Source organism: Suillus plorans, assembly GCF_016647745.1.
Source record: "Suillus plorans strain S12 chromosome Unknown HD556scaffold_27, whole genome shotgun sequence".
Taxonomy (NCBI): Eukaryota; Fungi; Basidiomycota; class Agaricomycetes; order Boletales; family Suillaceae; genus Suillus; species Suillus plorans.
The window spans coordinates 114,330-141,408 of NW_024537411.1; the positions used below are offsets into that span (position 1 = coordinate 114,330).

General features: G+C 48.3%; 5 protein-coding genes across 5 annotated transcripts; 3 read left to right on the forward strand and 2 right to left on the reverse strand.

The window, feature by feature from the left end:
* Positions 1–112: 112 nt before the first annotated feature.
* On the forward strand, positions 113–502 carry HD556DRAFT_1237066 (uncharacterized protein; the record flags this gene model as incomplete). The annotated part of the gene is made up of 2 exons (XM_041297870.1): positions 113–159; positions 217–502. Coding segments are annotated over 2 exons (333 nt in total), but the record flags the coding sequence as incomplete, so codon positions are not given.
* A 125-nt stretch (positions 503–627) lies between these two features.
* On the reverse strand, positions 628–1,313 carry HD556DRAFT_440239 (uncharacterized protein; the record flags this gene model as incomplete). The annotated part of the gene is made up of 1 exon (XM_041310600.1): positions 628–1,313. The coding sequence occupies one exon, from the start codon at positions 1,311–1,313 to the stop codon at positions 759–761; it is 555 nt and encodes a 184-aa protein (XP_041160347.1). The 3' UTR covers positions 628–758.
* Positions 1,314–2,938: 1,625 nt separating this feature from the next.
* Positions 2,939–5,061, reverse strand: HD556DRAFT_1443076 (uncharacterized protein; the record flags this gene model as incomplete). The annotated part of the gene is made up of 7 exons (XM_041306556.1): positions 2,939–4,201; positions 4,266–4,515; positions 4,574–4,593; positions 4,652–4,678; positions 4,737–4,877; positions 4,933–4,953; positions 5,005–5,061. 7 exons carry the CDS (start codon positions 5,059–5,061, stop codon positions 2,939–2,941), a joined length of 1,779 nt encoding a protein of 592 aa, XP_041160348.1.
* A 2,629-nt stretch (positions 5,062–7,690) lies between these two features.
* Positions 7,691–9,080, forward strand: HD556DRAFT_1308193 (uncharacterized protein; the record flags this gene model as incomplete). The annotated part of the gene is made up of 5 exons (XM_041300099.1): positions 7,691–7,808; positions 8,153–8,178; positions 8,257–8,369; positions 8,420–8,540; positions 8,586–9,080. 5 exons carry the CDS (start codon positions 7,691–7,693, stop codon positions 9,078–9,080), a joined length of 873 nt encoding a protein of 290 aa, XP_041160349.1.
* A 4,520-nt stretch (positions 9,081–13,600) lies between these two features.
* On the forward strand, positions 13,601–14,491 carry HD556DRAFT_1432047 (uncharacterized protein; the record flags this gene model as incomplete). The annotated part of the gene is made up of 3 exons (XM_041305081.1): positions 13,601–13,607; positions 13,632–14,343; positions 14,395–14,491. The coding sequence occupies 3 exons, from the start codon at positions 13,601–13,603 to the stop codon at positions 14,489–14,491; spliced, it is 816 nt and encodes a 271-aa protein (XP_041160350.1).
* Between the last annotated feature and the right edge of the window lie 12,588 nt (positions 14,492–27,079).

Consider the following 27,079-nt stretch of genomic DNA (forward strand, 5'->3'; position numbering starts at 1 on the left):
GCGTCATCTTTGGCTTCTGCATTGTCCACGCTGTCCTCGGCTGCAGCGCCACCGCATTCTTCTTCTTCTGCGACACTGGTCTGAGTCGTGGAGGTGGTGAGTCCTGGTTGCAACTCCTTTGTGGAGGAAGGACGATGAAGGCAAGACCATTTGCAACACGTAAGTTCTCATTTGTTGTTCCTTCTATATTTGTACCAATCTCTTATATACATACAGATGCGGCCTCTACTATAAGCTTCATGGCTCTGCTCGTCCCATTAGTATGAAATCCGATATCATTCGGAAGCGCTCTCGACACGACGCTCGTGCGCAGCGCTCCTCCCTCACCGAGCCCCCAAGCGCATCTAACACGCCTGGCACTCCTTCTGTTATGGAGGAGACAGTTTCAGAACGGGTTCTGGTGCGACAAGTGCAGGTACTTCTTCATCTTCGCGGCGCAGCAGCATGGACTCATCTGTCCACACAGTCGACGTATTTGTGGTCCATTGTAGCTATACAGTAATTACTTTTGTGTGTATATTCTATGTAATCAAATATCAGATGCTTTTGTTCTTGTAACATTGCCTGGGATGTGTGATCTGTGAACCAACATTTGTAATAACGGCTTCTGCAATTCACCACAATTGTGTCTAGTATCAGCTAATTCTTGATAATTATGCAAAATTTATGAGGGGGTAAGAAAGTCCTTCTAAACTACATAATTTTCCTAATTCTCCTAAAGCTGCTAATTAGACATAATTCTTGGACTTTATCAAAGATTATCGAAATTTTGGCCGGGAGGTTTTTCCTGATGTTAAGTCGATATCGGAGTTACATGCATGTTTGAGGCATTTTGAAAGAAGATTTAGATTATTAAAGTGGATTGCGAGGGAGGATGCACCGAGAATGACTGGAGCGAGCAAACTGATATCAAGCTCGCATTCAAGCTCGGGCATAGGAAGGGGAAAGTAGGGAATAGGTGGGCTTTGAAAAGGCCCCCGAAAGTCTCCGATTGACATCATGTCCACGCAAGATGCGTAATCAAAAGCTAGATCATGTTGTTGATCAATGTATTTTTTCTGCCTATGCAGAGCCCATATGAAAGCGAGTAGTTGGCGAGCTGTTGACAATAACACTGTGTGCAGAAGTTCAGGCAGCACAGCGCACCTGACAATTTTGGAGACCTGGCATAGTGAAAGGGCAGATGAGTATGGATCTTGGGTGAAAGGCACATGTTGAGCAAAAGGTGGTTGTGCCGCATGCTTGAAGATGATGAGGGCAAGCTCAGTCGGAAGGTCGTTAAATCTAAATGATATGGGAGTAGGAGGTTCCATGACCGAGTGAGAGACGAACCTGGTTTGACTCCTTTATAAATACTTGCCTCCTGAATTCCGCAGCAATGGAGTCGACCACAGGTGAATAGAGTTATTAATTATAGCTATCAGCCTAGTCATAATATTGGATATGAGATACGGCTAGGAGCGCAGGTTCAAACTCCGCTAGGTCGAGTTGATTATGTAATTTTACCTGAATTGTGCCTTGTGCTTGACTACTACAAGCCTTGGGGGTTGTTGGATGCTCGCCGTGAACCTTGCTCGTTGACGATCACGTTGACTAGATCAAGCCAATTGCTTAATGTCCGGACTCAAAAATTCCCCTTTTGGCAAGCGACTATGCACGACACATCAAGACAACGAAGAAGACGGTCCATGAAGAAATCGACAGTGGGTCAACCCAATTTTCTATACCGCCACATCCTCGACAACAAAGGACGCGATGCCAGAGTTGCCTATCACGATGCGCGAAATGTATGGAGACAGATTTGTGCCTTTGAGGGATGCTGGAGATATGCAAACGAGCTATCACTTGATGGATGAAAGTGGTCCTTCAACTCCTTCAAAATCTTGAATTATACCAACAGAATCGGATGCATTGAAGGGTCAGTCACCTTGGTGGTACTTGAGATGGCCAGCTAACACGCCTGTAGAACAAGCAAACACAATATTTACATCCATACTCTACACAGAAGTAACCCCCCCTTCTCCACGTCGACCCACCTCACCCCAGCGACCTACAACCTCTTCAAGTGAAACAACAACCCTCCCACCTAGTACACCGACCTGTAAACATATATTTCACTACACCTCACTGGCAACATCAGCAAATCCCAGCACACCAACTCGCAGACTAGACACCCCAACAGATGAGGCCTATTCCATGAGTCCCGTCCGAGCAGAATCTGGTGAACTCCTTGAGTCCCCCCGAAGACAGCTCCACAGTGTCTGAAAAACACCCTATCACGTTCTCAACGCACCAGAACTGGCAGATGATTTTTACCTCAACCTCGTGGATTGGAGCAATACGAATGTACTTGGTGTTGGACTAGGGAGCTGCGTGTACCTATGGACAGCACATAATGCAGCAGTTTCAAATGATACAGTTAGCTCCGCCTCATGGGTCCAAAAGGTCCATATATCTCCCCTTTTAATTAATTACTCATGATTCGATGCTTTGATAGGGTACGTTGCTTGCTATTGGAACTCTCTCAGGTAGAATGCACATCTACGACACTAATACTCTCCAACTACAACACTTGTATAATAATGCACACTCAACACATCGGTGCTCTGGCTTGGAATTCGCATATCCTCTCGTTGGGATCGCGAGACTGTATGGTGCACCATCGAGACATCCGGGAGCCCTCTCAGCATCCGTTCAAGTGGTGTGCAGGGCACAGACATAATTATTCACTATCTGGGGACTGTTTGTACACTATTTTATAGAAGTGTTGCTACTCATGTGGTATCTACTTGTTCACTATGCAAGTGAGTGTTTGCATGTGATCACTGGCAGGAGGGAGTTCAACTGCAAATATCGTGTTCCCTGCCCAGTTTTACATAAGTAGGCATATAAGACAAGGCTGAATTTGTTGTCCGACATTCAAAAAAGACATGCAATACTATAAGATTTTTAGAGTCCTGATGTCCGTCATGCTGTGTACAGAGGTCACATCTTTGACTTGAGCAATGATATCACAATCCAATATGATCCTTTTATATCCTCCACTGCGCTGCTGGGCCAGCAAAAAAGCACCAAACAGCTGTCCAAGGTGAGCGATCAATCGCAATGCTTGTGAGTAAGATTCCGAATCAGTCAATTCCTCTTCTCCAGGCGAGCCGTCAAGAGACTCAGGCTCAGACCAACCTCCCAAGCTTTGTGTGTCGTCCGAGTCTGTGAAGTCGGGCAGCTCGAGGAGGTGACAATCCCAAGGGCAGACAAGTAAGAATGTCTGTCGAGTTGGTCTGAGCCACAAAAACTGGGCAAGCCTCTCTTCGGTGGTGATCAGCAGATCATCAAGCCTGTCTGCTTTGACTCTGTATGAGAACAATGTCCCTTCGGCTGCACCAGGTGTCCGCCTGATTTCAGTGACAGGAAATATGATGCAAGGCAGATGCAGCCTGCAATTCGCAAAGCCAGGATAGCTCATGTTGTTAAGCTGGTTGTAAAGTTTCAAAGCTTTATCCATGGCTATAGTGTGTCGTAGTGAAGAAACTGCTGTCTGGATCTCATCTTCAGATAAATATGGTAGCATGCACGGCGGAGCTGCGTATGCGGTGATGTCAGCTGGAAGACAACTATTGAACTCGGATGGTTGTCCGACCCAGTCGAGGACAGTGATGTCCCATGAATGAGCCACAATATCTTGCAGGAGTCGCCCGAGCGCATTTTGGACATTTTTGCCGTAAAGGATGAGCAATTGGATGGCAAAAATACCAAATAATGAGTATGCAATGTCTTCCGGCACACTGGTGACACGCGTAGACACCCATTGTAACTTCTTTTGGGCATCTTTCATGCCTGGTTGAAAGGCAGCAAGAGCGCATGCATCTATGCCTGTCGCATCCTCCAATTTGTGCATGATCTCTACAGACTCCTTGTGGTTGAAAGAGACATTATCGAGGTATGGAGTCCAATCCTGTTGGTAGAAGCGAATGACTTCAGGAGCGAGGAATTCCAGAACAGTCCATCCTTGGGTGTTCCAGGCGCTCTTAGTCAGTGCGCCAGACTTGGATGAAGGCGGAATATCTGAGAGGTAGACGACCATGAGCGCAGAATTGTGATACCAGGCAAACACAGAGTTGAGTGATTTTTGGAGCTCAACAAGATTTTTTGAAATCCTGTTTGAAGGACAACTTTGCAAAATGACTGCAACTTCATGAGACTGGCTGCATTCAACTTGTACACAATCTTGTCTTGGATGTCATGCAGCAGCGGCTTGTTCTCACCCCATCGATGACATAACGGAAGTATGTTGCCACCGTGTCTGTGATGCGCCCCATTGGGAGATCTGCATGCTTCATAATTGATAATCGAAGCTGTTTGTACTCTGTAGTCATTTTGAAGGCGTTTATCTGCGCTTCTCGATCACATAAGATCCCGGTAGTGATGTCAAGCAGGCGAAGTGGTGCAGGGTCAAGTTGAGCATTTATGACCTTTCGAATGGCACCTTCTGCTTCAGAAGGACTGACTGACTTGCTGCGCAGCTCTGAGGAAAGAGTTGAGCATCTGAAAATATGTGTTACTTAGAACTTACTTTGTATTGGCATGTGAGTACTGGCCAATTTCGCAAGCATCATCTGGAAGGCCTCGATTGCTTCAACTGATGCCCAACATGAGACGAAGGCTCGAGTTCAATGACCTATGTATCGCCAAAGTAGGTGTCAGTTAACACACTACCTGAGCAGATGTCATTGTACCTTTTGTGCATCGAGAAGGGCTTCCTCCCATAGCAATTGATCCAATTTTGCCTTGCTGCAATTTGCAAATATGGTGCCGCTTGCTGAATTCAGGGTTAAGAGGGGCTGCATGATGACAGGCTTTGTGTTTAGTGCAAGCATCTGTGGCACAAAGCACACTCAATTTGTGTTATCAGAGTCAAGCATGGAAACACACGTTTGAAATAGAAACCTGAGCCTTGGCAAAAAAAATGAGATGGCAAAGGGCATGAAATCAATGGAAACATACCACTGATGCCAGTTTCTCTGGCAAAGCATCCTTGAGCACTGCCCAATCTGATATCATCTTATCCTGAGCTCCACTCAAAATGTGCTCGCCATCTAGTGCGTAGATAGTGACATTTGGTGTCCACAAGGCTGAATACTAGTACTGGAAGGAGGTGATGGTTCGATCTGAGAGCCATCGGAGACAAGTAGGGTTAGGGATAAAATTAATTGACGAATTATTAGCCTGCTTTTTAGCCAGGTGGCTCAAGCTTGGGGAGTTATTACAGCTATCTTAAGAAGAAAGGGAGAACGGTTTCGGAAACGCATGGGCCCCTGCTGTCTTCTTAGATAGATGATCTATAGATAAACACCTATAAAACCAAATATCTCCACGGTCAGCGATTCAGACAAATACCAATGACTGATAATGTGGTCATTCGTGGGTGGCTTGCCTTGCTCCTAAGATACAGTCAGTAGAATATGGCTCGCACAAAAAGTCAGTAGTCAGCGATCAGCAGTCAACAGTCAATCCAACAATATGGATATGAAACACAGCGATGAGAGAAAAACACAGAACTCGGTCAGTCAGTGATCAACAACAACAACAACAACAATCACAACAACACAGACAACAACAAAACAAATCAGGAAACACAGTCACTCTAACAATATAGAGATGACACAAAACAAACAGACACTCTTCCTAACACTTCACACAGCAACAAGGATTCGTACACAAACTTAGTGCAGCAAGTTGTGCGGAGTTACAATGAGAGTCCCCCTCAATACAAAAACAGGTGAAACTACCGTCAGGCCTAGTCAAGCCTCTGTAGCACTCTTAGCCTAATATTGAACCTGCTGCCAAGGAACTCACAATGAGTATTAAACAGACTCAGGAACGGGCGACCTTGGACTTCAATACCAAGTCCCCTTTTCAATAGCTAAAGTCTAACTCGCAAATGACTACCCTCAATCGGTATAACACACAGATGTAAGAGGTCAGGTATCACCGTCAACACGTAAAGTCTCCCCACTAGACTATCAGAGTCTTCCGTGGACAAAAAGAGACAACACCAAACTTCTGGGTAAGAATGAGACTGTGTCATATCCCGCGTTCCGGACCTGGACCTATCACACACATCATTTCCGGAAGTCCAGATCCGGCCGACATCTATCTATGTCCGGATCCAACCCGCGTCTAACTTCCATACCTTATCCCTTTGTACGTTCCTACTCCAGTTAGACTATATCATTTTCCGTACCTCATTTTATTTCCGCCTTTATTTTCATCTGTTCTAATCTCCGGGTTCATTTACTATTTTCCGATAGACTAGCGTTTGACTTTTCTATACGCTCCGTCCACAGCTTTGTATAGCTTCGGACTGCGCATCTCTGTTCTCCGATAAGTCCTCAGTAGTATATAAACCATGTAGAATCTATGTACATCCTTAGTTTGAATATCATCTTAGACTCTGCTCATTCTCTCCTCTGTCCGACTTGAGTTTCTCTCTCGTCGACCTCCGCTCGTCTTAGGATCGACTCCTATAGACTTGTCACCTCTGCCTCTACCTCTGGTAGTCCTCCACTGTTTCCTTTCTAGTTCGGACTTTGTCCGGATTAGTCTTATCTCTTGTTTCCGAACGTCCGCCGGAATTCCCGCGCATCGGACATCGGACTCCGGACATCGCCCGACGCCCTCCAGACATCGTCCAGTAACCTTCGGACATCGTTCGACAACCCTCGGAAGTTAGGGGCACGTACTCGGGTAAGGGGCGCAGCGCACGAGCTGAAGCCAAGCCCTTCGGATCCGACCCTTGAGCACGTTCTTAACAGACTGAAACTTTGGTACTTGAGAGAAAGTTGATAGGTTGAGACAACAACAACACGAGACCGCAACAACAGAAATGCTAATGCAATTGCAATCACAGAGACTGTTAGCAACAACGACCACAAAGCAAAGAGACAGTGATCACAGAGTTAGTCAACACAGTCAGTCACCAACACACCACACACACTTGAGACAGAGAAAGAGAAAGAGAAAGAGACAGAGACAGAGACAGAGAAAAGGAGAGAGAGAGAGAGAGCAAAAAAAAAACACGAGCTTCAGTCACAAATCTCAGACACGTTCTCAGAGAGACAGAGAGAAAGAAAAAAAAGACAAATCACAGACAATCAGAGAGAAAGACAGAGACAGAGAGAAAAGAAACAAACAACACACAGACACTCAGATTCACAGACAGAGACACAGACAAAGACACAAAAAGAAATAGAGAAATTCAGACAGACAATCAAGAGAAAAACAGAAAAAGAAAGACTAGTCTTGCTAGTCGTCAGACACAGCGAGCTCAAGGTATGTGCTAGATGTTCAACACAATGAGCTCAGAATTATTGTGCTGGTTGTTGAGCACAGTGAGCTCCAACCTTGAACTGCACTTGCTGGTTGCCGATTCACACTTCACTCACAATTTTATTCTGAGAGGTAAAAACAGTGGGGAACTTCTTTTGTTTTATTGGGCAAAAAGCTGGTCCTTATATAGACAAATTTGGTGGCTATACTACTAGTTTCTCGTACTTAAAGTTGTAACTTTAGTTCGTTAGTACCAAGTCACACAGTATCTTTGGGTCAAAAAGTAAATATTCATAACTCTAGTTGGTATAATGATGAGTCAGCAAGAGCTGTGTATGGCCCATGGGTCAGGTGACCCTTGATGACTCAGCTAGACAAGAGTGAGAAAATGATTGCATATTGTGTACAGATGTTTGTGAAATCTGTGGCTGATGAATTTATTGGTGGCATAGTGACATGGGGCGCATATTTAGTGATTTGTAAGCTTTCCCACAGGGTAACCTTACGCAAACATATTTTTCACAGTCACCTGATATGTGTGAGAATCTTCTGAGTCATCTTCATGGCTGACTAAGCAAAACTCATCGCAGAATTAAATGTACAAAAATATTCAGTCCCCTCGCGTACAAGCTCGTAAAAAGGAAAAAATGCGAAAAATATTCCCTTAGCCTCAGTCTGACTTCAGATCATAGAGAAAATGATTTCATAGGGTATAGGGCTCATAGGAGAGTGTTAGTCATCCATGCACCAAACCAGTTTGGTGCAGGTCACCACTCGCGTGGTTTGCGCTTACGCCGCGTAGGGCCATGTGTTTTTCGCCTAGATACGCTTAGATCTAGAAAGTTTGCTGTGAGTGCTGTGAGCACTGTGGGAACTGTCGAAAATGTTGACGTCTGTGATGAAATTTGTGGTTGACTGATGAAATAGCAAGCTATGGATGGTAAATACGACTATCATGAGGCCTACTACCGAATCATCCAAGCCATCCAAGAGCCATTCGATCAGACATGGGCGGATTCATTACTTGAGTGGTGGAATATGTATGTATTATTTGTATTGATCTGTCACACGTTGCTGAGTTCTCGCAAAGGTTTGTATTTGGCGACAAGGCAGGTATACCAGTCTTTGACGTTAGTGATGATGACAACGAGGAAGAAGAAGATTTGATCAGCATGCAAAAACAGTTTGCAAGTTGTGAAGCGCGACTTAAGGTTCGTTATTTTTAATAAATGATATTTTGCTAATGTCTATTTCAGTCCGTATCTTCAGACGCGCAAGGTAGTACCCTACCTTCCGATCCTGGCTCTGATACATCTGTGATCAATATGACTTCGACTCCTGCCACTACGCCGCCTCCCATTGAAGAACCTGCACCTGTCCCAGCAAAAGCCATCCCCAAGCCACGTCCTATCATACCAACTTCTCAGCAACAAGTGGTGACTCCGAATGTGGATGCTGAAGCTCCACCTCGCACCCTCCCTTTGGCACCCATCCCATCGGGTTCAGGCACTGGCGATGCACTGCCTCACACCCTCCCTTTGGCTCCCATCCCACCTGGCTCAGGCACTGGCACCCGAACATCTAAGAAGCGTGGCAGGACTAATGTGATGGAGTCCGATGATGAGAGCTCACTGACAGAAAATGATTCAGATGTCCCTGCCCCATCGATGCACACCAAGAAGGGCAAGGGCAAGGCTACCACCACCACCACCACCACCAACAGCAAGAGGAAATGCAAGGGCCGGAAGTAGACTTTAGTACGTGCTTGATGTCCCTTGGGTTTATTTGACTGACTATGTGGTTTTTAGCACTGCGGCATCATATTCCTGTTTCCCTTGCTATCATCGCATCACAGCTTCAAACGGACTCAGCATTTTTCGTTATTGATGCACAACTACTGGACGGACTCTCACTCGCAATTGCACTGGTCATTTTCATGTTGCATCACACATACCTGTATTTCACATGTTTCCATGCTCAAATTTGTCCGTCTACTACATGCTTGTACGGTACTGCAATGATATGTGCTTATACAACACGAACAGTCTGGTGAGGTGTGATAAGGTGCCAGCAAGTACTAGCAGGTGCTAAGGTCTACAGCATGCGGCTTTTCATCCATCAAATGATCTCACATATGACGGAAAATTGTCATCATGATTGACCAGTGCTGAAAAATGAGTTCCTATATAAGACTTTGTTTCGGTGCTCTGGAGCTGCTGGTACATTCCGACTCATGATATGACCTTATCTTCCCATATCTAGGTTGTGGAATTTTGGTGATGATGATCAAGAAGAGAACAAAAAGACAGATGAGTTTGAGGAAAGTACCGTGTGGACTAGGCCATCTCGTCGCCGACGATGGTTCATTGCATCTGACAACAAAGATAGTTCAAAGTGACTGTTTTTCCTGTCACACAATCCCACACGTGGATGCTCTCATCATTCGAAGAGGTTGCAAGTAGAGTGCCGTCGTGCGAGAACGAGACTGAGGTGACCGGTCCAGCATGGCCCAAGAAGGGCTCACCGACTGTTTTTCCTGTCGCACGATCCCACACGTGGATGGTCATGTCAGTCGAAGAGGTTGCAAGTAGAGTGTTGTCGTGCGAGAACGAGACTGAAGTGACCAGATCAGTATGGCCCAAGAAGGGCTCGCTGACTGGTTTCCCTGTCACACGATCCCACACCCAGACAGTGCTGTCCTTCGAACTGGACGCAATTAGAGTGCCATCGGGCGAGAATGAGACTGAGGTGACCAGTTCAGTATGGCCCAAGAAGGGCTTGCCGACTGGTTTCCCTGTTGCTAGATCCCAGAGTTGAATGGTGCGATCATTCGAACAAGCTACCATGCAGGTGCCGTCCATCGAAAATGAGACCGAATGAACCAGACCAATGGCCCCCCTGAGCACACATTGAACAGCTGGCCAGTTCTTATCACGTCCAGATGCCACATGAAGAATATCCGGAAATCGTGCACAAAGCTTTCGCAATAGAGGAGTGTCAGCAGGTAGGAAAGGGAGTGCTGATACATACAGATGCGGTGTGCTGCGCGAAATGATGCCGCCAAGGACTTGAATGAACTTCTGTATGTCCATAGCAGTCGACGAGACATCTTCAAATTCCGAATGGCCCTGTGTTTGCATTGTTACTAGATCGGATACTCTGCAGCAATATACTCACCTTTAGCCACTGGGAAATGAGTGGAAGGGTGGGAACTGCATCGCTCAGCGCATTGATCAGGGCCAGTGACTCTAGCCAGAAAAAGACCTGTTCGTTGTCAAAGAATGATTTTACTTCTTTTGCAAGCTCCTCATCGAAGGTTGTGTCTTGTACATGCGAAGTCCAAAATCGAGAGGAATATGACAGATGTGGAAGGATGCGTGTTTGAACTCGTACTTGCAAACTGGAGTCTGGTAGATATGACGATTTTAAATCACAGATGTTGAAGTGAAGACTGTGTTCCATCACTCGAAGTGACGCGAATGCAAGGTCATGTTGCACCTTTGACAAGTCGACGAAAAACTCTCCGCTGGATGATTTGTCCATTAAGAAATCATGGAAGGATGCATGAAGGGGTCGAATTGGGGCATTTGGGTTAGTGGTGCCACTGAGGAGGGAGCCCATGTGTTTTAACATAAGCTCCATGTCGAAACGGTCCTCTCGCATGGGAAAATGGCACCTCATGGCGTTCAGGGAAGCTATAGGAAGGGGTTCAGCTGTGCTTAGTATTTGTCCCATCACTGAGCGGAATATCGCTAGCATCGTCGAACATGATATCTGGGAATGTTGGTCACAAGTATATGTACCCCCGAACATGATATTGGTCAAAATGAGGTCATACGTTCTGTGCAACAGTATGCTTCTCTCAGCAGGATTGCGTGACACCACAGCATTGTAGGAATCAATTTGAGATTGCGTCCCATAGGGCTCTTTGATGTAATTGCAGGCAAGACGTGCCCACTCGAAAAGTCCATCAGCTTTCTTAGCGAGGACTGCGATATCCCGGTCCTGGAAAGACAGCTCTTCAAACTCCTTGGATATGTAAGTATGGATGTCGTGCTCTGTGGACACTGCTGGAATATTATCCATGGACATCACTTTGATGTGCTGAACACCATAAAACTCATCTTCAATGTCAACAAGTGGGCGAGAGGTAACAATGAAGCGGAAGTTGTCTGGGAGGTCTGTAATTTTGGTAACAGCTGTGTTTTGATGTTTGCCAGCTAGGATCTGAAGGAGGTCTCTCCGTGTCTCTACCCCACCACTCTCATCTAGAGCATCAATCATGATCATGATGGTCCCAGTTGTCCGATGCGACTGTGTCAGTGGTTCGATAAGAAGCTTCTGCCACTGCTCGGTGATATCCATGGTCTTCTGTGGTAATTTTGCATCCTGAACTGCATCTACCAATGCCTGCCTCATCAGCAGGTCACGTTTAGCCAGGTCACGCGCCATCGTGGAAAAGATCTTTTCGTGACAACAATCTGCTTCTCGCTGGCGGTCAAAAGAGTAACATGAACCAAGCTCTCCGACATTGTAGAACCACTTAGCAATGGTGTATGTGATAGCTGATTTCCCCTTGCCTGCAGGACCAGATAGCCACAGTACATGTGGAACATCGTTCGCAGTGCTCTGGACCCAATCTGTGATCTGGGAAAGGATTTCCATGCACGTCCCTTCAAGGCATTCTTTCCTGGTATCTAGTCCTGCACCCTCCATATAGGTGATGCCGCTGAGGCTCAGTATTTCGTCTGAAAAAATATGAATTTATGCTAAGTCACATGAACATCCAAGTCCTTACCTGCATGGTGATCATGTATGGCCATGTCATGGATATATATGGCTACATCATGAAAAACCTGGTCCCGGAAGTTTTGCATGAGCCCATTTAGCATGTCATTGTGCTTCTGGATTGTCTCTGTCGTTTCTAAGTTAGCATTCTTGCCGAGTCTCCTCCCTTGTGATGATGGTTAAAGCTTGAGATGGTACATGATGTAGCAGCTTGTAACACTCACAAAAGTTCGTAATATCTGAATAATCACGGATAAAACGGGCGGATTGACAGATCTGGTAACTAATATTTCCAAGGATAGCGCGCATTGACGGAATTTGGGAAAGTAGGTTGTTTTGTGTTATGAAGCTGTAAACTTCAGACAACTTCTTGAGAAGGTCAAGTACCGCTGCATCACGACCTGCTTGAGCTATAATAATCTATGCAAATGATTAATGAGTGGCGGGAGATAGGAAGAGGACATACTTTGGCTGCCCAAGACAATGCGCCCAGCGCTATTTTTGCATACGGATGTAGCTGCAAAAGAAAATTAGTTCGGTTCCGATCGAAAGGAGGGTCCATACATCTGCGATCTTCCCAATAACATCGTCGAATATCCTGAAAGGTTTGAGATATGTGTCCTGGAAGTTGCCAGCAGCACTGAGATCCCCTTGTGCGCCTTGGCCAACAGATGCTGCAGTTGTTGCAGGTCCTGACAATAAATTCATTTTACCTCCACCCTGTTGTGCATCTCGAAGTGCCGATGTCAGATCAGCCTGCACGAACATCAAAATTTAGAGAGCACAAAAACTAAAGGAAAAGTATGAAAACTCACCTCGGTATTCAAGGTTGATGGTTCAGGGGGAGCAGAGACTGGCGAGACACCCAGTTGTGCATCTGGAAGTGCCTGCACGAACATCAAAATTTAGAGAGCACAAAAACTAAAGGGAAAGTATGAAAACTCACCTCGGTATTCGAGGTTGATGGAGTATGTTCATCACTTACAGCGGAGACTGGCGGGGCATTGTGTGCCCCTTTGCGAGAATCCTTCGAGTGCTTAGTCGCATTCCAGGATGCTTGTTACACATGCTTGTGGACTCACTGTAAACAGAGTATGCAAACCAGATCCAGCCTTCCGCACCATCCGGCCGAGTGAGCCATTTACTGATACCCTTCAATGTGCAAAATGTTGTCCTGTCTGTGAGTCTAACAATCATGATGATGCCTAGTTTCCTCATGCAATTTTGTGGTTTTGGGTTGGTTCAAACTCCATTCGTTTAAGACATGTGTTCCCACTCTATGACGTAGCGAGGCACGAGCGTAGTCTTAGAGTTTCGTCTTTGGAAGAGCGGAAGAAGCCGGCGCTTCTTCTTTCCGCTCTTCCACCAGTAAGAACATCGACGAGCATATCGTCGAGCTCTTTTCTTTTCTTTCTCTACCCATACTCCTCCTCCCTAGTAGCATTATTTTCTATCTTAAACAAAGAATTTCTCTCATTTTGACATGGCGCGTATTGCATCAGACCCGGCATTAGACATCGAACCAGACTTCAACTCTGCCACCTTTGACGGAATCAGAAACCGGATCATCGGAAACTCACAACTTACCCACGAAGAAGCAGCCAACGAACTGTCCAATGGATGGAAACAAGACCGAGACATCCACGTCGCAGCATGGACAGCGCAATCCAATGAAGAGACGCGTTTAGCAAACGAAGCAGCCCAAGCAGAGCAGGCGCGCGCAGAACAGGAGAAGCGAGCCTTAGAGCAGGAGGCCGAGAAGGAGCGCCGGGAGACAGAGAAAAAGAAGCCAAAGATCAATGACTTCAAGGCAGGCATCTCTGTTGGTGACTCCCTTACTCACCGCCCCTCCCAGTACGCCATACACAAGCTCAAGTCCTACGAATACGTGGAGCTGTGGTACTTTAGCCCAGACGGTTGCAAAGAGGCAGCTGACGAGGCAAAGTCTTCAGCCGACAACACCTTCGGCTTCACGAAAGTCGACGACTTCATAGCCCTAAAGCCGGTCGCATCATTCAGACCCTCCCGCAAAGTCATCCAAGACCACAGCTTGGAGTGGCGACAATTCGACATGGCGAAAAACAGCTTCCTCCTCCAGATCAACAGACTCGGATGGCCCAAAAAGCACCAACGGGCTATCACGATGTTTTTCATGAACATTGTCTCCCACCCACAGTGTGCCGAACCGTTTGGCGAGCAAGCATTACTGCTCTACGCTGCTCGTGTGTGAAGAGATTGGCATGACACTCTTACCCTGGATAACGCCTTCGACATCAGTATTTTCAACTCAACTCTTTTGAAAAACCTGGCCGAAGAGGTGTGGAACAAAGTTCACCTTGACAGTCTCACTGAGGTTCATCGTCCCGTCTCGTGACCCATAATAGTCACATACTAATCCTTTGCTTCCCATCGTGTCCTCGCATGCTTATTGCTACCACCCCATAACTTGCTACCAACCATGCTTCCACGGTACTATCTACCATTACCTGCTACCACATGCTACCACCTGCTACCACCTGCTCGCTCCTGCTGCCACCCTGCTTCATGATCTCCCTTCAACCCTCTCCCTTCCTCCCACCTTCTCGCTTTTCCCAAAACTCAGCTCCAGCTAGCGATGTCGACACACGGCGACAAACGCGAACACCCAACGCCTTCCCAATGCAACCAAGCCCGGACATCCACTCGCAACACTCGCTCACGCTCGCACTCTCCTGCACGAAATTCGTCAGGACAGCCTCCCCACCGAGCACCCTCTCCTAGTCGCAAATGTCCCCGCCAAGACCCTAAACGTTCCACCAATGAGAAGCCCCCTTTTCAGAGCAGCGCAGCATCACCCGGCCTTCATGCCTGCGCTGTATGCCTCGGCCGCTTCGCACACAACGTCCACAAGTGCAAAAGCGAATTCTTGTGGGACAGGAAGACTCCCACATCTTGTCGAAGGAACGGCAAAGGATGCCTCGTCAACACCCAAGGACTACAGCTGTGTTATGACTGGCAATGCCCCAACGGATGCACCAGCACCAGCAAGGACCACGTCCATGAGTGTTTCGGTTGCGGCACCACAGATCATGGAGCTCAGAAGTGCCCTCGAGGCCAGGAAGCTTAACGCCCTCACTCCTTACAACGCCACTGCATGGTCCCATTTCCTCAATAAATCTGGTCTCATACATATTTACCCGCACATACCTCAATCCTTACAATTCGGCTTCAAGGGCAGCATACCGCCTATTACTTGTACATATACTCCTCCTAATAGTCCTTCCATCGTCGAACATGCCTCCGCCTTCTCCACCATTCTCAGCCGAGAATTCAGCACAGGAAGGTACCTCGGGCCCCTATCGAAGGCCGAAATGGAAGACGTCATTGGACCGTTCCAGACGGCCCCACTTTCGATCATTCCGAAGCCTGGAAGACCTGGAAAGTTCCGACTTATCCAGAACCTCTCCCACAGCCTCTCCTCTCTCACTCGTCCCATCGCCTCCATCAACTCCTCCATCGACTCAAACCTTTACCCCTGCACGTATGGTACATTCTCCACCATCTGTCTACTCATCTGGCGACTTCCCCCGGGTTCCCAAGGTGCCACACGAGACGTGGCAGAGGCTTACCGTACCATTCCCCTCCACCCTTCCCAATACCCTGGCCTGGTCATGTGCACAGGCGAAGACCTCTTCGCCGTTGACACCAGTTTCTGCTTTGGATGCTCATCAGCGGCCGGCTCCTATGGAGGCCTTGCTGACGCCGGCGCTGACATCTTCCGCAGCGAAGGGATCGGCCCATTGTCAAAATGGGTCGATGACCATCTCTTCATCCGCATCCTGCGGATACATCTGGAGAAATATAATGAGCAGTGGAGGTTGTGGGCCCGCAGCATCCAAGACCAGGGAGGTCTTCGTAGAGACGGCGGCAGAAAGTGGTATCGAGGCGCAACCCTACCAAACGACCAACTGGAAGAATACGACGAAGATTGTTCTTTCCCCCTGCTCGACTTATCACAGAACTCCCCTCACTCAACTGAAGACGGAAAGTTTTCTTATTGTATGGCAGACATCAATGCTCTCTCCGAAGAAACCGGTGTAGAAACAACAATACTGTGAGGAACAAAACAAAGATTGCTCCTAACTGATATATTTGTGTTGTGGTCTTTGCACTGCCTATTCTGCTATACTTGCCTGACAAGTGCGTTCGACCCAGGGGTCTGCGGTCTGGGAATAGTCTTGGGGGTAAGTGAGTGATGTGGGGTCAATAGTCCGAGCGCGGGAAACAATGTCCAAAGGTATAATTACGATGTCCGACGCAAAAGCGTCGGGTCCGATGTTTTCGGGGTTTCGGGATATCGGGTTCGGGTTCGGGATGTTGGAAACTAATAGTAACGCTATAGCGAGCGTCGGAAGAGCGAGCGGTGTGCGCGATAATAACAATGACTGATATGGATAATGAAAGAGCGATGATATTCGCAATATCAACTAAGAACTACGAAATATCGGGCTTGACCACTAAGCGTCGGGGAACTGCTCCCCTCTACTTGGATAATGAATAATGCTCGAGGTCAGTCCAATATATATGTAAGTACGTAGAAATGCGGAACCCATAGGCGAAAGTAGCGGCGGAGTATTTCGGATCCGAAGTACATGTAAATAAACATGAGGTGCTGCGGACTATGGGAAAACATGTAATAGCGCTGGCTACGACGTGAGTAATGTGCGAAATAATGAACTACACACCTAGTGGGGCTAGCAAGACGGGACGGGACACGGATAGGACAAGTGCGCGGGAAAACATCGGGTCCGATGCGGCCTAAACGTCGGTTTGGCGGGTTAGCGTCGGATAACATCGGGAAGTGATTAGCATGTGACAGGTATTTGGCGTGTACTGTGAAATAGCTCGATACGAGCCCAGCGCCAGCTCGTGTCCTACACCGGTACCCCATGGGAGATATCCAAAGACATTCAATTTCGCTCTGACCCGCCGTTCACAGGCTTTACATGGGATATCGACACGCACACCCTTGAGATCCCAAGGGACAAAAAGGAGAAGTACTTGGCGGCTATTTCAGCCTGGGAGTCTAGATGACGCCACTCTCTCCTCGATGTCCAAAAGCTTCACGGAAAGCTGCTACACGCCGCTCACGTTGTTCCCGCCGGGAGAGCCTACATCACCGAGTTGGAAGCCATGCTCTCCATCTTCGGTGACCGTCCTCTCATTCCTCGCACCCCACCAAAGAACTGCGCCGCCGATCTTAGGTGGTGGTACGCTTCCCTCCAGCAACCTAACGTTAGCAGGATCATCCCAGGCCCATGTACCGTCGCCGACCCAAATGCCTTCTCTGATGCTAGCTCAGGCGTGGGAATTGCAATTTGGGTCAACGGCTGGTGGTGCGCATGGCGTCTTATCCCAGGGTGGAAAGCAGACAGCCGCGACATCAGATGGGCCGAAGCCGTCGGCTTCGAGTTTCTCGTCCTCAGCATCATCCAAAACTCACAGCCCCAACCTCTGCCTTGCTTCAAGGTTTACGGAGACAACAGAGGAGTTGTGGAAGGGTGGTGGAAAGGACGGAGTCGCAACCGTCCAACTAACACTGTCTTCAAGCGCATTCACTGCGCCGCTGAATCCGCTTCATGTATCATCCTCACACGCTATGTCCCTAGTGCTCTTAATCCCACAGACGACCCATCACGCGGCAGGTACCCTAACTGCTCCCTTCTTTTGCCCCCCATTCCTATCCCTCCCTCCATCCGGGACTTTGTCGTCGACTTCGATGCCCCTCTACACCCCAACGAGCATAGAAAGTGCCATCAGCCAGTCCCGGTTCTCAGGTCCCCCAAGACCCATTCCGAGCATAATGATGTTGAGCGTGCGTTCGAGAACTGAACCCTTGAACGGCAAGGAGAAGAGCTCCTCCAAGCGTCGCAGATATAGTAGGTCTTCTTCCACTTCACTTCAGACCTCCCGCGGCTAGTGCTAACGGCCATGCAGCCTATGCTCCTGACCTTAGCCCGCGACCCTCATCGTTACGACTGCATTGTCCCGCCAAGCAATGTTTGCGCTTGTGGCTCCCGTTCACATCCCGCCCTAAACCAGACACGCTCTCCATAGAAGACATGACGCACATCCAAGACGTCATGTGCCACGCATGGGCAGACAGCACCCACGAATCCTATGGTTCAGGCCTCCTCGTCTTCTACGTATACTGTGACTCACACGAGATACCAGAACCAGAACGCACACCGGCTTCCTCTACCCTCATCGCCGCCTTCATTGCATTTGCCGCTGGATCATACTCTGGGAAAACCATCGCAAACTATGTCTTCGGTGTCCGAGCCTGGCACATTCTACATGGTGTGACATGGTCTCTCAACGACGTCCAGATCGACATGTTACTAAAAGCTTCGGAGAACCTCACACCCCAGTCGTCGAAACATAAGAAATGTCGCCCGTACACCATCGATTTCATTTGTTCACTGCGCGACCATCTCAACTTAGACTCACCGCTCGACGCCTCAGTATTCAGCTGCCTCACGGCGTCCTTTTATTGTACCGCATGGGTCGGGGAGTTCACAGTCCCTTCCCTCTCAGCATTTGACCCCAACGCCCACATCAAACCTTCGGATATGCGAGTCGAACGTGACCGCAACAACCTGGAGATGAGAGTTTTTCGTATCCCTCGGATGAAGACCTCCAGAGAAGGAGAGGATGTGTCGTTTGCGAAACAAATGGGACCTTCGGACCCTGAGGAAGCGCTGCTCAACCATCTCAGAGTTAACCAACCTCCTGCCGGAGGCGCCTTATTTTCGTATCGCTTCAAAAACGGACACAGACCTTTAACGAAACAGAAGTTTATAAGCCGTTTAGCGCAAGCAGCCAGAGCTGCAGGTTCAGACCCGCTTCAAGGACATGGTATCCGGATCGGTTCCACTCTAGAATACTTGCTATGCAACATTCCGTTCGAAGTCGTCAAGACCAAAGGTCACTGGGCTAGCGACGCATTTCAAATATATCTTCGCAAACATGCCCAGATAATGGCGCCTTACATGCAAGCCATCCCATCGCTTCACGAGAACTTCCTTTGTTATTCAATGCCGAGAGTGCAGTGAACATTAATTCGAATCGTAAGTCGTCCCCGCCTCCTACTATGTCGGGTTTTCTCCGGCGTCGCTGCGATGCGTCGTTGGGAACTCCTAATACTTCGGGGGACTCGCAGCTCACCTTTTCTCGGGCAGATCTTCATTCGGGGCCGGATAGCGCTTCGCGCTCTCACCCATTTTCTTAGTCTGTCGTACCCACACTCATGTGACTCCGCAGTAGAGTAGAAATGCATTTCTGTCTGACGGTCTCCTACAAAACATTGGTGTCTGAGCGTCAACCAAAGATCAATCAACACTGGCATTTGAACAGATACAAATAATCTTTTGGAGTTTACCAAGGTACCCATCAGTTGCATGGTACTCTATGTCCAAAGTTGATACATGACCTCGGAAGATTATTAGTACACGTACGCTCCCAGCATTGCGGTCACCTCTCAACACTTCTCCAGAAAACGCACATTGGTGATGTCTCCTGTCACATCCAATACACCACTTGGTTCCATGACTCATCTGATTATGCTCAATCACTTTTTGAATGGTACTGTTGGCTTTGCAAAAGCCATTCACGCCAGTGCAGGTGTGTCAGTGCTCTGTTATTGATCGCTTGTTTATCCATGCATACACGAGAACTGCCAGCACCTACTGTCGGTTGTACTGTAGTGGCGCGAAAATGCTCTCGTGAGGTTCTCTTCATCCTAATGACCGTTGGGTATGTTACAATGTATCTGGCATACCCCCAAAAAATCACAGTCTTGACAACTGATCACGCCTAGGTCAACGCTATTTCAGATTGGGTTTTACTTCCCTTCATTTTACTTGCAACTGGACTCTACAAAACATGGAATTGACATCAATTTCTCATTCTACTCCGTACACCCAGGATTGTTCTCAAATTGTCAATTGTCAATTCACTTTACTATACTTAGCTTGTGATAATGAATCCAGCCTGTTTTATGGGATGCTGCATGACAGGAATAATTGCCTCATATATGAGGGTGTTGAACTTCACGATTGCATCCACTGTTGCATGTAGTGCCATCATAATATCCATGATAGCTCTGAGTGACATGGCCAGTGTGGTCATCTTAGGACTTGCATATGGCTGATTACTTTTCTGGAATTTGTATGTATCACGCTGCAGCTTGTGTCATTCCTGACGCTGACTTTTGAATCCTACTGACCAAATTGCCAATACTCTCATCCGACGTTACGCTCTGCCGTGCGCTTGACTGCTTTGTTGTGCAGCGGTTTTGGGACATTCCTTTTGGTCTTTTCCATAGAGATGAGTCTGCAAACCCAAGGCTACAATAAACGATAATCAATAAACATGTATCAGCAAGGATCCAAAAGGCTGGAGATGATCGATGATCTCCAACTACAACCTATTTACAGGCAAACAGGTGATGGACTTGGACATGTGGAGTGGACACGTATGTTTCGAAGGACAAAAGTGTAAGTCGCAACATAAAATGTACATTCACTACATAATGCTAATGCTACAAATACTAGTGGCTATCAAACCCCAATAAGGAGCATCGTCGAACTCTTTGGTTCTTGCAATCATGTTACTCCAGGTGAGCAAGTCATCTCTTTGCCCCAGTATCATCCTGACATGCCTGATCATGATGACCACCACCTGTTGCCTTTTTAGTAGGTGCCACTTACGCCACTTACATCACATCACAATGACAATAAGCATCACATCATGACAATACTGTAGCATCCCTAACACCCACCACAATCAACCACGCCTCCCTTGGTTGTAGCAGCTCAGCTCAGCGGACGTGCGAAGTCAACTGAATGTATTGGTATATACCTGTAGCAGCTCAGCTACAGATGTGTGTTAGTTAGGTACATGAGATATACGAAGGTGCTACTAACCTCAGCGGACGTGCGAAGTCAACTGAGGGAAGCTACGAAGTGCGCGAGAACAAACGATATTTGTAGGTACTTAGATAATACAGCGGGACCGAGTGACCATAGCGAAGGGTTTAATATCCAACACTCCCCCTCAAACCGAGCGTAGTCCGAGGGCGGAGGCGAAGTGCTTAACTTTCAAGCTGGGGAGGGGTTTCGTAAGGGTGTCTGCGACCATATCGTCCGTAGGACAGTAAACTAAAGAAATAGAACCTTTGTCAACAGAAAATCTAATAAAATGATACCGGATATCTATGTGCTTAGTCCGGGCGTGAAACACCCTGGACTGAGCAAGCGCGATTGTGGACTGGTTGTCACAATGGAGGACAGTAGGTTGGGTGAGCGGGCGGAAGACTTCACTGATGAAGCGTCGAAGCCAGATAGCCTCCTTTGCAGCATGCGTCGCTGCAACATATTCCACCTCTGTCGTCAAGAGGGTCACTAATTCCTGCTTCTTCGACCCCCAGGATACTGCCCCGCCGTCTAACAAGAACGCGTTGTAGAAACAACAATACTGAGTGGGGCTATACGAAGATGGCTCCAAACTGATATATTTTTGTTGTGGTCTTTGCACTGCCTAGTCTGCTATACTTGAGACGACAAGTGCGTTCGACCCAGGGGTCTGCGGTCTGGGAATAGTCTTGAGGGTAAGTGAGTGATGTGGAGTCAATAGTCCGAGCGCGGGAAACAATGTCCGAAGGTATAATTACGATGTCCGATGCAAAAGCGTCGGGTCCGATGTTTTTCGGGGTTTCGGGGTATCGGGTTCTGGTTCGGGGTGTCGGAAACTAATAGCAACGCTATAGCGAGTGTCGGAAGAGCGAGCGGTGTGCGCGATAATAACAATGACTGATACGGATAATGAAAGAGCGATGATATTCGCAATATCAACTAAGAACTACGAAATATCGGGTTTGACCACTAAGCGTCGGGGAACTGCTCCCCTCTACTTGGATAATGAATAATGCTCGAGGTCAGTCCAATATATATGTAAGTACGTAGAAATGCGGAACCCATAGGCGAAAGTAGCGGCGGAGTATTTCGGATCCGAAGTACATGTAAATAAACATGAGGTGCTGCGGACTATGGGAAAACATGTAATAGCGCTGGCTACGACGTGAGTAATGTGCGAAATAATGAACTACACACCTAGTGGGGCTAGCAAGACGGGACGGGACACGGATAGGACAAGTGCGCGGGAAAACATCGGGTCCGATGCGGCCTAAACGTCGGTTTGGCGGGTTAGCGTCGGATAACATCGGGAAGTGATTAGCATGTGACAGGTATTTGGCGTGTACTGTGAAATAGCTCGATACGAGCCCAGCGCCAGCTCGTGTCCTACAGCATATCCAGACACCGCGTGTCTGTGTTCTTGCGACGCGCCGTCTGCGTCTGAGAACCCTTCCAGTCCTTGCCTGCAGCTTCCGAAGGTGAGTGCAAGTTTCTTCGTACCGACGAGGTAACAATAGATGCGTTTGACAGCATCCCAGTGCGCCATCCCCGGGTTCGCGCCGAATTGCGCGACGGTCGATACGGCGAACACGATGTCAGGTCGTGTGCCGATGGCTAGGTGCATCAGCGAGCCTACAGCTTCGTGATACGGGATATTCTTCATGAGGGTGGCCTCAGCCGGTGTTTTGGGAGATTGCGAAAGGGACAGTGGTGCGTTTGGGTCCATAGGAATGGAGCAGGGCTTGAAGTCGGTGAAATTGTACTTAGCTAGAATGGACTCAATGTACGTCTCGTGCGAGAACGAGATGGTGCGCGCGACACGGTCGCGCGTCACCTTCATGCCGAGAAGAGATGCGACTGAGCCAAGGTCCGTAAGTTTGTAGCGTGCAGCTACTTGCTGCTTGAGCTCGGCGATGAGCGTGCGGTTACTGCCAGTGATGGTGCAGTTGTCGACGTGAGCAGCAAGGATGAGGATGTCAGGGCCAACGTGTTTGTAAAACACGCCCCAATCGTATTCTGCGCATGTTAGCCCCAAGTCGTGAAGGAGACGACATAACTGTTGATACCATTTGAGAGCTCCCTGCTTGGAGCCGTAAAGCGCGACATGGAGGCGTGCGACGGGGTTTTTGAATTGAGAGTCGACGTGAAGTCCAGGAGGAAGTTGCATAAAGATGATCTCGTCGGGGTCGAGCTTGCCGTTGAGGAAGGCGCTGTGGAAATCGAAGACATCAATATCCCAGTCATTACGCGCGGCAATTGCCGTGATGGTTCGGAGAGATGCGAGACACGCAACAGGCGCATATGTGTCGTAATAATCGACACCATAGACCTGTGAATAGCCTTTGGCTACCAGCCAGGCTTTGTACTTGTCTATCTCTCCATCCGCATTCCGCTTGATGCGGAACACCCACTTACATCCTACAACGTTTACTCCCTGCGGCTTTTCAACTACGGACCATGTGCCGGCTTCGTTCAATGCGGTGAGTTCCTTGTTCACAGCTTCATCCCATCTTGACCGATCGTTTCTTTTTCTAGCTTCTTCCAGCGTTGTGGGGTCTGTGCTCTCCACTTCGGCAACTCCGGCTACCATCGCAAAGACTTCTTCATCGTCCTCGTCCGTCTCTCCATACTCTCCCTCTATTCCTAGCTCTGCAGCCAGGTTACTCGACTCCCCCACGGGCTGCATCCCGCGAGGTAAGTTCGCGCTACTACCGTCCGTTGTGCCTGTGCCTTCGCGCAGGCTCTTTATGTACGCTGACTCGATTCTCACTCGTCCAGATCGGCGTGGTAACGTTGCGTTTTCGAATTGAGGGCCTAGGTGGTCTGTAGGAGAAGGTGGAACAGGGTTTTGGGTTGGTGGCTTGCCGGTGAGTTTCGAACTGACATCATTGATTCGTGCCGTGTGGCTGACTGTTGGTGGGGTTGTTGAACCGACATCATCGGTTCGTACCGTGTGGTGTCCCCCTTCCTCAGGTCCTTCTAGAGGTATTCTGACCTCTGCGGTGTCAAATCTGACGCTGCGTTTGACAGCTATGCGCCTGGTGTCGGGCAGATACACTCGATGCCCATTGCTCTGTGCGTCATAGCCCACCCATCGTCCTTCTATCGCGCGCATGTCCAGTTTGGAGCCGTCAGTGGTGTGGACCTTGACGCGACTCCCCCAGACAGGTAAGTTCTCCAGGTTGGGCTTTTTGTTGAATAACGCTTCATAAGGCGTTTTATTACCTAGCGCGTGGGTGACGGTTCGGTTTTTCAACCACGTTACGTGCATAATGGCCTCCCCCCATAGGAATTTGGGCAGTCCACTGGCATGCAGCAATGCACGAGCTCTTTCCACGACAGTTCGGTTAAGGCGTTCAGCAACTCCATTATGCTCTGGCGTATCGTGCACGGTTAGTTTGCATTCTGTCCCTTTGCTACTTAGGTGACGTGTGAACTCCTCACTAGTGAATTCTCCACCGCGGTCTGAGTGCAGACGCTTGATCTTCGTGTCGGGCTGCGTACTCGCCCAGGCTTCGAACTTCTTGTACGCGTCGAACGTCTCATCTTTGGTTTTTAGCAGGTACAGGTGAGTGAATCGTGTGTGGTCATCTGTAAATGACGCAAAATATTCTTTATGGCCAGGAGTTCTTACTGGAGAAGGTCCCCATAAGTCCGTATGGACTTCGTCACCAAAGTTTTCACAGCGCGCAGGCTCGCGGACTTTGCCAATGGGTTTTCGAGCAGCTTTTGCGTACTCGCAGGATTCACAACCGTCCATCGTCTTTTCGGCCGCGTCAAGACTTATTCCGGTGATTGCTTCGTCGCAGATCATTTGCGCGATGGTGCTTGGCGCCATGTGCCCTAGCCTGGCGTGAAGTTCCTGCATGGTGAGTTTTTCCTTTGCAGCTGCTGCTCCAGCGTATGGTGTCTTTGGTCTTTTGACACTATATAAGCCCTTATTCACCGGAATCTCTCCCAACAGCTTCTTTTTATCATTGAATATCTTGCAGGAGCTGTCGCGGAATAGTGCAGCGTATCCGGCCGCGGTAAGTCGGCTGATTGACACGAGGGTCACGCCCATCTTAGGTGCGTATAGGACATCTTTCAGCAAGATGCGTGTACTGGAATTTCTGTTTGGCAACAGAATCATGACTTTGCCTTTGCCAGTTGCTTGGAAGGTATGTTTGTCAGCGGTTGTAATTGGCTTTGGGGCGATGTTGACGAAATCTTGGAACAGGTCGCGGTACGACGACATATGTCGTGATGCGCCAGAGTCGAACAGTTCGATCCGCTGTTCTTGGCTATGACTCGAGCTTGTTAGCATCGAGTATGTGAGCGAGGTTTGTTCGTCTGTTCCTGCAGTTTCATGCGCTAACCAAACACCTTCAGGCTCGTCATCATTTGCCTTGTCTTTGGCGCTGGCGGCCGTTTCAGCTCGTTTTCCCTTGGCGTCGGATTTGTCTTTCCCTTTTCCTCCGGCTGATCCTCCTCCCCCAGGTCCGCGACAATCACGCTGCATGTGGCCATACTTGCCGCAGTTGTGGCAATTCCCCTTTATCTTACGAGTACGCTGGCCCGCATTTGCGTTATAGGCTGCGTCATCGCTCGAAGATCCGGCCTTTTTCGACTTCGACGCTCAACGATCGTACTCGTCGACGATAGTCGACATCAGTACATCCGAGGTGAGCTTAACGCTCGATACTTTTGCTGATGCTGTCAGCGCAGATGGATGTGGGTCATAGGACGCCGGGAGCGAGCTCATGATCATGGCCGCGAAGCTTTCGTCCGTTGGCGCATGGCCCAACGACGACAACTGTTCCTTTGCAGAGCGCATTTTGTCGAGGTGCTCGCGAACGTTGCCCTTTTCGGGGCATTTTAGGTCCTGCAATTTGCGCAATAGCTCGACAGAGACTACGCGCGAGCGTTGCTCGAATAGACTCGAAAGGTGCGTAAAGATGTCTTTGGCCATATCTAGATTTTTGATTTGAATGAATAGGGAATCGGGAATTGTTCCCGCAATTTGTTGCTTTGTGATTGCTTGGCCCGTGCGCCAGTCTTTCAATTCTGTTTTGTACGTGCTGACCTCCTTTACTTCGTCAGGGGTTGCTGGTGTCCAGGACGGTCCACGATTAGGGAGGGTCTGCGGGTCAATTGGTTTTTTCTCCGTGCCATCCAAGTGGCCGAGCAATCCATGAGCGTCTATCGACCATTGTAGACGCTCCTTATACATCATCCAATTTTCCCCATCAGCAGCTAGCTTCGGGATCCGGAGAAAGTCTTCTCCCAGTTTTCCATTTGAAACGGACATTGTGAGTCTTTTTCTTCGCGCGCCTAATTTGAAATTTTACTATTGGTGCGCAGGGCTCATAACCTGTAGCAGCTCAGCTCAGCGGACGTGTGAAGTCAACTGAATGTATTGGTATATACCTGTAGCAGCTCAGCTACAGATGTGTGTTAGTTAGGTACATGAGATATACGAAGGTGCTACTAACCTCAGCGGACGTGCGAAGTCAACTGAGGGAAGCTACGAAGTGCGCGAGAACAAACGATATTTGTAGGTACTTAGATAATACAGCGGGACTGAGTGACCATAGCGAAGGGTTTAATATCCAACATTGGTACCGCCACCCTCCTCGCTTTCCGTATCTCAAACTCAGATTTTGTCCCATCGAGTTGCGCATACAATGGAGGGCCGTTTCGGAGCTCGTACATTGATTGTGCGTGGTGTATCTACGAATATCATGTCAACACAACAATCATACAATAACAAGCGTGCTCAGACCTGTTGAGTCATATCTTTCAATGCTAAGTTCTAACGCGTAGCTCTCGGCTGGAAGACACGTTTTTTTGTTTAGACCCAAGAATTAAATACTTCGTGAGCTGTGGGTGAACTTCATAACACGAAAATAATTGTCGAAGCAAACGAACAAAAACCTTAGTGGCATAGTGAGCGGCGCCTGCTTTGCTTAAATACCTCTTTCCCGAACATGAGAAGGTCATCACTCGCTCTCCTCATTTACGTTCTA